At 39.3% G+C, this 11,807-nt stretch overlaps 1 protein-coding gene across 6 annotated transcripts; it reads right to left on the bottom strand.

Moving 5' to 3' along the window:
- Positions 1–1,884: 1,884 nt before the first annotated feature.
- On the bottom strand, positions 1,885–9,911 carry LOC133892369 (pentatricopeptide repeat-containing protein At2g41720). Of its 6 annotated transcripts, none has more exons than XM_062333094.1 (11): positions 9,434–9,909; positions 8,466–8,638; positions 7,847–7,946; positions 5,878–6,987; positions 5,695–5,806; positions 5,419–5,623; positions 4,493–4,625; positions 3,823–3,927; positions 3,236–3,356; positions 2,356–2,509; positions 1,885–2,285 (listed from the first exon to the last, which is right to left on the bottom strand). In XM_062333094.1, exons 1-10 carry the CDS (start codon positions 9,815–9,817, stop codon positions 2,484–2,486), a joined length of 2,469 nt encoding a protein of 822 aa, XP_062189078.1. In that variant the 5' UTR covers positions 9,818–9,909; the 3' UTR covers positions 1,885–2,285; positions 2,356–2,483. The 6 variants fall into 6 exon arrangements, with proteins under 6 accessions (XP_062189078.1, XP_062189076.1, XP_062189075.1 ...); XM_062333092.1 differs by having other exon boundaries at positions 5,701–5,806; positions 7,847–7,952; positions 9,434–9,908; XM_062333091.1 differs by having other exon boundaries at positions 1,885–2,275; positions 7,847–7,952; positions 9,434–9,908.
- Positions 9,912–11,807: the final 1,896 nt, after the last annotated feature.

The raw sequence follows: 11,807 nt of genomic DNA on the forward strand, positions 1-11,807 counted from the left end.
TCCTGGACCTGCTCCACGGACAGGCTTATGGAGCGTGCCACAATTCATTAAGGCATTGCATAATGTGTATTCTATTTGTTTTTCCCCAACATCCTACTTAGGCTAATTTAGGCTGTATTTGGATAAACTATGGTTTTAGAGCTTCTAGCTAGATAAGGGAATGATTGTAGTTGTTGAATTTTGGTTGTTAGTTTTTATAATAAATTTTTAGCTTCTCAGCACATTAAAAACCAGAAAAAGCTCGTCTCAGCATGCTTGTCAGCTTCTAGTTTATTTCAGCCACAGCTGTTTCCTCAGCCAACTAAAAACCACTAAAAGTCGGGCCCAAAAGCCAGCCATTTAAATAGCTTCTGACATTTTTTAGAAAAAAAAAACCAGAAAAAAACCTATCTAAACGAGGTTTTAGTTTCTTCGGCCATTGTTTCTCTTTTCTGCTCAAGCAGAGAGCTTCAAATACAGTGTGCTCAAAGCTTCTACTTATATAAGTGCACGTCACTTCTTAATCAATAGAATTACTTCACATGCATGAGCATTGTGCATCATTTTATTGATGTGCACTTGGACCACTCATGCCATTTGATTCTTGTGCGGTTTTATCATTCATGCTTCTTTACCATCCTTGCTTGTTCAATAGTATACGCATGAGAAATGCATGATCCCTCCAGCTGGAATCATCAAGTTATTATGCATTGGTCTGAATTTTGTGTGCGCTGAACTTTGTAGTGATATATAAGTGTCAGTTCTGCTTCCGCCCCACCACAGCTAGCTGCATCCTTGTAGCAACGAGGAAAGAAAATGCAAAGCAATGATAGAAAAGTTGAGTCAAAAAGAAACACAAATCGATGGCAAGAAAAAAAGAATGGTTAGCCTGGGTGCGATGTTGGAGCAAAACAAATAATACATAGGTAAAGTTCTTCAGCTGTCAGTGCAACTGCTCTAACCATGCATGCATGGCAATTTAATTTGTGTTTATTTAGATCTTACACTAGATTATGAGGACAAAGGTGCTCTATGAATATTAGTTAGTCACCAGTACCTTCAAAGATACAAGCAGCATTACTGCCCTAATGTAGGATGCTCTGCTAAGATGTTGGGAACATATTTGGTAACTTTTATTGTTCCTAAACATTTGTCTCATAGTAATGGATTTTTTTAGTACATTGTAAAGCACATCATTGAGCAGAAAACTCATTGGAATACAAAAGGTAGACGATGGAGTGCAAAGATAAAAGTTTGTATTGTGCCTGGTTAGATTTAGCACTGAAAGGAGTGCCTTAGTCTGATGTTCTGCTGACTACTGTACAAAACTATTGTTGATTAACTTCTATTTCACGAGCATAACTACGTTTAATGTTTCCAAGTTTTCATGAGACTGTAACAAACACATTTGGAGGATTCTTTTACATACCTTTTGCACAGTTTTGACATGCCTATATATGTGCAGTCATTCATAAATGCTCGAGTGGATTCTTAATTTTTTTTCTTTTTCTGCTCTTCACTCCTCGTCTAGCACTAGGTCTTCTTTAATTTTGAATGCTCTCAAGTTCCCACTCTTTCTGCTTGATGAGTTGATTATTAGTGGCATTGCTGCAGTAATTACATATTTGCATCTTCAGAAAGTAATGACCGATGTCATTTAAGCAGTATCATCCCTTTCCCATTGTTAGTGTTAAATCATGTATTCAGACAACTCGTTTCTGGCCATTTGGATTAGCTTGGAAAAAGCCTTCTGTGTCCCAACCTAGAGTAATACACTTGAGTAAGGAAATACTCAACCTTTTATGCATATAAGTCGTGTGAGAAATATATATATGAGCTTTGAATCTCTGATTGGGTGATGTATCATTTTATTTCAATATATGCATGTAACTATATAAGATGGCGTTTGACTATTGCTACTGCCAGTACCAAAATAAGGCTCTGGTATTGGCATCAGAAACCTTGCTTCGAATTGCTTATACCATGATGATGGTCTTAACAAAAAAAAAAACTGTATTTCAGTGAAGTTTTGACATTAACTTCTACTAAAACCCTTTTTCATAGTTCTCCTACAATGTGCCAGTTGTTGTCTCAAATAGACAGTAACGTCTTCGTTGGAGAAAAGACTGATCTATTTGGCTAACTTGATCTTTCCAAGAGATACATGAAGCATATAGCCACGACAGATTATTTCCCACCTCTGTCGTTGTAGAACCATGAGCACATAACTCATGGGGCGATGCTTTTCACATGTCGCAGCTTATTACCAAGTGTAGAAACATGTCATTCTCTCGTTCTGGAAGCACCTAAACAATATTTTGGTAAGACAACAGCTTAACAGGGAAACAAAGAATAATCATAAAAGAAAAGTCTTACATTGACCAATTTCCTGGAGGTTATTAGTTAGTTCTATTCCAACCAGAGCAAAGTCACAATGCTATCCTCCGTATTCAGTCACTGACATCTAGTACTTCTCACCAAACAGATGCACAAATATCTGGAGCTCATGTTACTTTCTCTCTCAGCGCATCTGGTGTGAGCATGTTAAAATGGGTCATCCAGGACAACACTTTGATACAGCATATGCAATGATCCGGTAAAGCCACTTGAAGAAATAGAAACAGAAAAGAGGATAGCAGAAAACATATGGGACAATGGTTACTGATCAGCTAAAGTCACTTCGATACATGTACTGCACCAAAAGAGGCCTTTTGCACAGGACCATGTAGACAAGATGACGGCACAATGTTTTTCTGGCCAAGTTTATTTCAGAATGCCATGCCTCCAAATTTCATGCATATTGTGAAACTATGCTCCCTTTTTCCTTCATGAACTTGTATTTTGAAAGGGCAACTCCAAAGTAATAGGACTTATATTCTCAAACGGAGGGAATAACATATTGTAATAATTGGTTGATGCAGTATATCTTTTTGGAAAATATAACAATTCCTATAAAATTTGAATCAAGAATATGAAAATATTGAAACATGGAAATACAAAGGCCAAAGAAAAACAAGAATAATTGAACAATGGCACCTTGTAGGCAGGAACCTTGCTATTGAGTTGGAGGGCAACAAAATATGACAATTATGTTTTGCAGCAGCTAACTTCGAATTTTCAAAACATGAGATGAGCTAGATGCTCAAGATTCAACAAGGTCAATAATGAATATAAATATAAAAACACTGAACTATGTTGCATGATAAGAACAATATGCTTTTTATGCTAATAATAGTTAGAGTAGGAAATGTCATACTTATTTTTTCTTGCATGAGAGTGACATAGTCCATGCTATTGTCTCTCCAGATATATGGAAGAACACTCTGATACATATATAGGGTAGGACGGACTCCAGCATCTTCCATCCACTCCAAAACCTAGATGGGCGAAAGAAAGAATAAAAATAGAAGGAATTAAGTTTCACGCCCATAAACTATCCTCTATCATTTTTTTCTGTTTCATACATACTTCCAATCAAATACTAATCTACCGCTAGCTCCTTATGATGCTGCAAGAAGAATGTTGAATTAGTAGAGCTTTCCAAGTAATGTCAAATCAATCATTTACCACAATTCAAATTGTCCCAACAGGACATAATGGGTGCAGGTTTCACAATAAAGAGCAAGAGAAAAGATGTAAAAAAAGAAAAAATTGTGTGAAGTTCTTCAAAACAAATACGGCAGATCTTCAATACACCATCGTTTTATCACACTATAGCAGTTGCAAATGGAATCTAGCAAATGATGTCATATACTCTTATTTTTTTAAGGGAATCTTTTTAAAGACCCATTAACTCTTATTCAAAAGCTAAAATATAGCTGTCTAGTGAAAGATCCCTTTTACCTCAATATACTTTCTCCATTTCCCAACAACTAAGAGATTTCTCAGCAGAACCGCATAGGTAGAAAGGCCCACAGTAGAGCATGAAGTCAGCATCTTATAGAACAGCTGCATGCAAGAAAATCGTAATAATAATAATCTTAGTCTCATCCTTCAAAGAGTTTAAGGGAAAACAGCAACTGGAAATGCACAATCCACAGTCCAAGCAACACTATCAAAATTATTTTTTCTCACAAGTGCAATGAGCAAGTAGGTGTGTTCCTTGGTCATCATCAACATATTTTCACAAAAGAAATGGTGATGATTTAAAACAAGAAATGATGACAGCAAAAACATAGGTGATGTGTGGAACTATATCTTGCTGTTACACATTGGTGCTTTGTCCCTCAACATTTAAGAGAAGAATTCAATAGCACCAAAGGAAGATTGACAAAATACAAACGCAGTGATTCCCAAGAATATTGATATAAAATGATTCTGTTTTTGCAGAAAAGCAATGTATTGTGCCAGTGATTACTGCCAAGTATGAACTTCAGTCTTCTTTGAACACAATAGATAGATGATCCAGTAATGAAAACAAATAATATCAAAGCATAAAATCGCAGTTTTTGAAGTTGGAAACTATAGAAAAGAGGTTGTGAAATAACAGCTACACTATGGAGATCAATTATACCTTCATCATGCTCTCTGTCTTCCCACATTTTCCAAGAAAATTTAGAAGATGGTTTAGTGTCCCAACAGAAATGGATGAGAGTGAGGAATCCAAATGTTCAATTATTTCACTTGCTGTTTTCCAGTCCCGTAGCCTGTTACAGAACCAAACTCTCGGTAATTAGACAAGCAGCCTAGTGATATTTCAGAAGAAGTAGAACACAAAATATAACATCGCACAATTCAATGCATGAGACATGCATGAAAAGTTTGTGTAACAAATCAACACAAGTAACATAATGAAAAGCATGCATGATCCAGATGATAGCAACTAAAGGTCAGAGGCTCACTTTCTAAAAGTACGAAAGCCCAGCAAGTAAAAAAGTATGTCAGTGAAGTACTGAACTACCCCCCCCCCCCCTGCCCAAAAAAAAAGAAGAGTACTGAACTACCACCTGAATAGAGCAAGCAAACAAAAATGAAATGCTGATCCAGTAGCCTCAACACATTAAGTCGTCAACTACTTAATCATACGAATTGAACTAACACAAACAAGAGACATCTCACAGACCAGAAGGTTTTATCCTGCTATCCAATACAAAAAATAAACTTTATCCTATTTTTACTTATTAAGTTATTAACTAATTAAATATATTTGGCATGATTGCACTGAACGAACAGGCAGCTAGATGTGAGTGACTAAATGGTGACCTAATACAAATGCCAATCTAAAAGTTCAGCTGCATAAGACTATGTACATAACATGACAGAAAGTTATCCAGACTAAATCTGCAGTAAAAACTACAAACATTGTGACATCACAGCAACGTGCAAATGCATATTTAACAAGTTGACGTAACAGTGAAAGGTAAACAATGTTTCCATAATAACAAACCTAGTAACCAATTCAAAAGTGCCTGTCCAACTTAAGGCAGTGGATAAACATACATGCTGCACGAAGCTATTATCTCAAAATAAGCTTTTTGGTTCAATGAAATGTGTTTTTCCTTCATGAATTCCATTAACTGAAGGACCCTCTCAGGTTGGCTTCCCTTATTCAATGCTTCCATGAGGGATGAACATATAATGGCATCTGGCTGTATGTCATTTCCTTCCATCTCTTTGAATAGGTCCCAGGCTTTCCTCCAGCTCCCTTATGATCAGTATGAAATACAGGTTTAGTTAAAATTCTCAAAATATTTTGTCATCCTAAAAGAATCTTACCATTACCATCATCACTATAGGCTTTAATCATTGCAGTATATGTCAAAACATCAGGGGAACAGCCACATTCTTTCATAGAACTAAAAGTAGATTCTGCTTCAGTAAGTTTTCCCTGAATTAAAACCATTGTTAGCATACCAATTCTTTACAGAGAACCAGACAGATAATGTAAGCAACACTTGCCTGTTTGACATATAAACATATCACAGATGAGTAGACCTCCTTGGTCAAATGAATCTTCAAGCCCATCATGTCTTCAAAAAAATTCAGAGATTCTGTGTACCGTCCCAATTTACAAGATCCACTGATGAGTATATTGTAAGTTACAGCATCTGGCTTCACATTGTTCGCCCTCATCAATGTGTACAGCTCCAACGCTTTCTCATAATCTCCCAAACTTAAATAGCTTCCGATGCCTGAGTTGTAAGCAACTGTATTTAGTTCGATCCCTCGAGACTTAGCTGCTTCCAGAATTGTGCCAATTTTAGTTAGTTGCCTGCAGCGGCCACATGCTGTCAACAGAATACTTATTGAAACAACATCCGGCTGAATGCCATCTCTTTCCATTTCATGCAGCAAACTAATGGCTTCCTTCAACATTCCAGAAGATCCATAAGCATCAATAAGCGCATTGTAGCTGACTTTATTTTGCTTGCATGTGTTGTTCTTCATCTCATTAAAGACCTCCCTAGCCTTCTCAGGCTGTGCAGATCTACCATAGGCATTCAGTAAGGAGGTATAAGAAACTATATCAGGTTGTAACCCATTTTGCTTCATTAATTTAAAAGTTTCCAAGGCCTCCATGTGCATACCATGTGACGCATAAGCACCCAAAAGTGTGTTGTATGATACGATATTAGGTTTCACACCTTCAGCGACCATCATATCAAAGACTGCCTTGCAATTTTCAGCTTGCCCACAAACAGAATAAGAATGAATTATGCTAGTATATGTAACAACATCTGGACGACATCTCGTTCTTTTTCCCCTCATTGAGTTAAACAACTCAATAGCATGCCCGTACTGCCCAGCCTTTACAAGGCAATGGATCACAATATTCAGAGTGAAAGTATCAGGGGCAATATTTGATCCTTTCATAATTTCAAAGTAAGCTATGGCTTTCGAATACTGAGCTCCATTCTTGAACGCAGACAAGACAATGTTATGTGTAACCAAATCTGGTCCTACACCATTTTCTGTCATCTTCTTACAAAGTTCTAAAGCTTTCTTCCAGTTACCAGCAGCCCCACATGCATTTATGACATTGTTATACGTTGTTCGGCTAGGAGGTATCTGTAACAAAAAGGAAAAATTAATGGAGTAAACTAAACCAACCATAATGTAGGTATACTAATTTCAACTATTGCTCCAACAATCTTTATTTGTCAAAGTGATTCCTCGAGCATCTAGATGCTGAGTTATGTAGAATATCTTTATAGTGCAGGCAATTGGCACTTTTTCTTTTAGGAAGTAATCCAGGTTAATCATGCCTTCATGGTGATCTTGGTGATGTCTATTCATAGTGGTTTTAGTGATGTCTATTCACTTTGAGCAACAACTCTCCAATCATTATTAATACAATAGAATGCAACATGTATTAACCTATTAGGACCATGCTAGCAATTATATTATGTCCTTGTATAGATATGAAAAAGCTGAAAATAATATCAGAATCTGAGAAAATACAAGACTAGTCATGGGTTTCTAAATGAAAACAAATCCCAACATGGAGAATGAAATTCAGGCAAAATGTTTCAACAAGTACAGCTATGCTCACCAACGATAATTTAAATCCAAGTACCTAGCATTATTTACACAAGAGTGCACCTCAAGAAAAGCACATGCTGGCACTCTGTGAGGCCGTGGTTTTATCTTCGGCCTCTGTAATTCTAGGTGTCTACTAGGGGTGCACTCAGTGTGCGCGCGCAAGTGGTAGTTTGTGTGATGTGCTTCACTCTTTCAAGTTTATCCATACCATAAATAAAGTTACCAGCGAAATATGAAAACTTAGCATGTCTAACTTCTCAGAAGGAAATCGAAACTGAATACCATAGTTAGGGAAGTACAAGTAAAAAAACTAAAGCACATCCAAATAAGAAATAATTTGTGACATAATAAATATTATATCTGGTCTGCAAAGAATAATACTGACAGCAGCACGTTGCATATCTTCCATAATGTTGATGGCCCAACGCCATTGACCAGCTCGAGCATGAGCATGGATCAAAGAGTTGTATGTATCAGCATCAGGCCTGCACCTAAGGATATATATATAATTCATGTCAAAGAAAAGTCCAAGAGTGAATAGATAATGTAGAAAGGCCACCGTTTCTACCATAACAATGAAAAAAAATACAAAAATAGCAGCTTCCTGTAAACCGTATTTAATCGGTATGTTACAATATCAGTATATAATAAGGGGGGATCTTTATGCCACTAAATAACTTTGTAGGTTCACAAGGAGACATGTGAGGCCTAGAATGTGTGGCATATCATGAATCATGTAGTGATTCAGAAGCATATTATGGATTTTCTCTTATAATAGTGTAGGGTAAGGAAAGGTAAAATAAGACAACATCATAAATTTTGACTGCCAATTTATGAATTTAACATCTAATATATTGAACCAGGGTACCTCTTACAGCAAATATGTTACTCATAATTTAGACAAAATACCTTTTTAGGACTGTTATGACTTCTTTTGAGGGTGAAAGAAAAGGATAGGTACATGATATTTTGGGTCTTGAAAGTGTGACATATAACATTCATACCGCCATTCTTGCATCTCAAAGAACAGGCCACGTGCCTGATCAACTTGATTATGTCTAGCATGTAATCGTATCATCATGCCATAAATGTCACTACGAGCGCAGTAGTTCTCCTGATTTTTCATCCAGCGGAACACATGTACAGCATGTTTTAAGGACCCAGCAATTGTGATCTCCTACAAGTGATACAAACTGTGTGAGTGCATTATCACCAGGACAGGCTAACTTCTAGTTAGTGAATTCACAGAAGTTTGGGGTTTCTTAACAAAATAAGAACCCTGACTTGTAAGTGCAGTAGCTACTACCTTGTAGGAGTCCCACAGTACAGTCTGTAATAAAGCAAGTTATATATTGTGGCACAAGAAAGATGTTGACAATTGACTCTCACAAAATGAACAACTAGATTTTCTGGACTGAATTATAAACCATAGCTTGAGAGACACACTGATAATCATGAACTTGACAATTACAAATAAGAGAATAACCATACAAGAATCCTAGGAACATATACTCCACAGTTTAACAGAACGAATATGTGTAAAGATGAACTCTATCAGACAACTAAATTCTGTAGCATGGCCAATGCCATGGTTGTTGGACGCTTGAACCAGTAGATAGATGACAAAGAGATCTCCATTACAACGTTACATCATTTATCTGATAGCACGGGAATAAACAATCGAAGTGGTAACTCTAATTCACGCGTAGCCCAAAACAAACAAACAAGTACTAAACAAATGGCTATCCATTATTGACTTTTTATGGACAACAACTATTAGAACCCAGCATGAACTAAACAAAACGGATACTAAGTTCAAGCAACCTCGAGCAGCCACCTACGACACCAGTCAAGCCATTTGAGACCCGCACTGCTGGCTAATAGCTGCATCCGTGCCGACGGTCATTTCATCGAACACGTAGCAAGCATGCGCGCAGCACAGACAGACAGACAGACAGAATATGGTGCTTACGCGGATAAGGAGCGGGAAGTTGCGGCGGGCGAACCGCCCGGCCCAGCAGTTGAGCACGGCATCGACGGCGTGCGCGTCGGCGCGGGGCAGCGCGAGCACGCGCGCTGCGGCCTCGGACACCTTCCAGTCCCGCTGCCACCGGCTGCCCTCGACGCGGAGGCGGTGCCGCGCGGGGAGCGACGCGGCACCAACGCCCTCCACCTCGGCGCGCGCGGAGCGGCGGCCGCGGTCGAGGTCGACGGACACGGCGGGCCGCCGCTCCGCCCACGGCGGTGGGCCGGGCGCCCGCGGGGGCGGTCGCCGCGGCGGCGCTCGGACCACGTGCGGGGGCGCGTCGGGGTTCGCCGACGGCGGCGTAGGCGGAGGCGGGGGAGCGGAAGACATCGGCGCGGCTTTACCGTTGTGGATAGCGAGGGCGTTGGGGAGCTGGCGCCGCCGCTACCTCAGCCATGAGCTTGTGGTGGGCGATAAGAGAAAAACCTCGGCCTGGGCCGGGCTTTTCAGAGCGGGTTCAGGCCGTGTCGAGAAACCCGACCAGAGCCCACCCATCTGACCATACCCACCTCTACGTGTGCTCTGGTGCTCCCACGTTTCAAAACGTTGTGAAAAAAAGTTATGAAATTTCTGAGAAAATTACGTTTAGATAGTAGATAACATGAATAAGTGCATCCAAAAATTTAACTTCAAATACAATGTATTTTATGAGAAACAAAAAAATACAAATGTTACTGGACAGTAGCATTTCTCTTTTTCTCCTTTTTTTTCTTTTCCTGAAAAAATATTACTCTTAGAATAATATACTGATGCAAATTGCAGAATGGAAATCGAATGGAGATCTAAGAGAGTCTTCTCCTTTGTCCTTTTTTCGGTGCAACATAGGGAAGCGCACTCTTTTTGTTAACTCCAGAAAAAAGACGGATGCGCAGCGACTTGAACTTGTGTTTGAAACATCGTTTTAGGTGGCGACGTTTGAATACTTGGCCAATATATTATCATGTCATGGAAGGTGAGGAGAGAAATGTTGTTATGCATGGCTTCGATTGTTGAAAAAACATCGAAAACCACTTGATACAGCTATTTCTAAGCATTTTCCATTTACTCGCGTCTAGCCACTGATCGAGCTGCCACGGTCTGGGGACGAGACAATTTACATTGCAGTTCTCGTTGTACAAGAATGAAATGGTATATAGACATAGTGATATAATAGGCTTAGGAGTGATGATGTCCTAACCTATTCATCAGACATACGTATGCATTACGACATCATGTTTTATATTATTGATTTTGATTTAAGTAACTAATCACATTTCGAAAATATTACATTTTTTTATCAATGTGCACTTCCATTGTATCTTTATAGTGAAAATCGTTTAGAGATAGTTAGGAAGATCTCAAAGTTATTTAGGAAAAAGAAGAAAAAGAAAACAAAAAAAGAAGAAAAAGAACGAGGTCTTTCAGCATGTGGGCCCTGCTCGTGGTCTGACCGCCAAAGTATAGAGGCGTCACTTAAAACCATCAACTCATTCTCTCTTTCATTCACTCTCTCACCCCCTCCCCTTCACCAAACCGAGAGAGAAGATCACATCAACCACCTTGACGGCCGGAGATTAACGAAGAGTACTTCTTCGAGCTCCTTTCCGCATTCCTCTTCGTCGGAGACGCTTCCATATGACTTCTTCCACCTTAAGGCTAGTCACCACCCCAGAGCGCAATATTCGAATTGAAGCTTCCCTGAAGTTGGCTAATCCCTAGAAAGCTTCCCTACATCGAGGTGGGACTTTCCCTGCCATTTTCTTGTCGTTCCCGATTACTAACCGGTCCCCATTTCGTTTAGACCCGAGCTCCACCCTAGCCATGGACTTCATTAGTAGGGTCCTCGAGTTTGGCCCTATGAATTTTTTTCCAAATCACCTAAGAAATACTTTCCTAGTCTTATAGAGTGTTTTAGTACCCTTCATGGTCAAAGGCATCACCGGAGCTTTCGTTGGCGACCTCGCCGAGATGGTGTTGGCCAAGCTTAGCAGTCTGACTAACAGGTTGTGACTTGGCTGGTCAAACTTTCAGCCAAACTCCATAGTCAAGAGTCACACCGGCCGGTCTGACCGTCAGGTCTACTAAGTATCGTTTTCTTCTCTGTTCGACCTCCATGGTTTGATCACCGTCTGGGCCGATCTGACCACCAGTTACTCAGTACCACGTGACATTAGGTTGTCTCATATGGGATTCAAATCTCTTTTAACCCAATCACTTAGGTGTTCTCTTGCAAATGCTTTCATAACATGGCGTGTTCTCGTTCACGATCATGCATCATAAGTATACATTTATGTTCGTTCATTGTTTATTCGATGTGTTATTAAATTGTTTAGAAAGTGAT

The sequence above is a fragment of the Phragmites australis genome, chromosome 15 (genome assembly GCF_958298935.1).
Source record: "Phragmites australis chromosome 15, lpPhrAust1.1, whole genome shotgun sequence".
NCBI classification, from domain to species: domain Eukaryota; kingdom Viridiplantae; phylum Streptophyta; class Magnoliopsida; order Poales; family Poaceae; genus Phragmites; species Phragmites australis.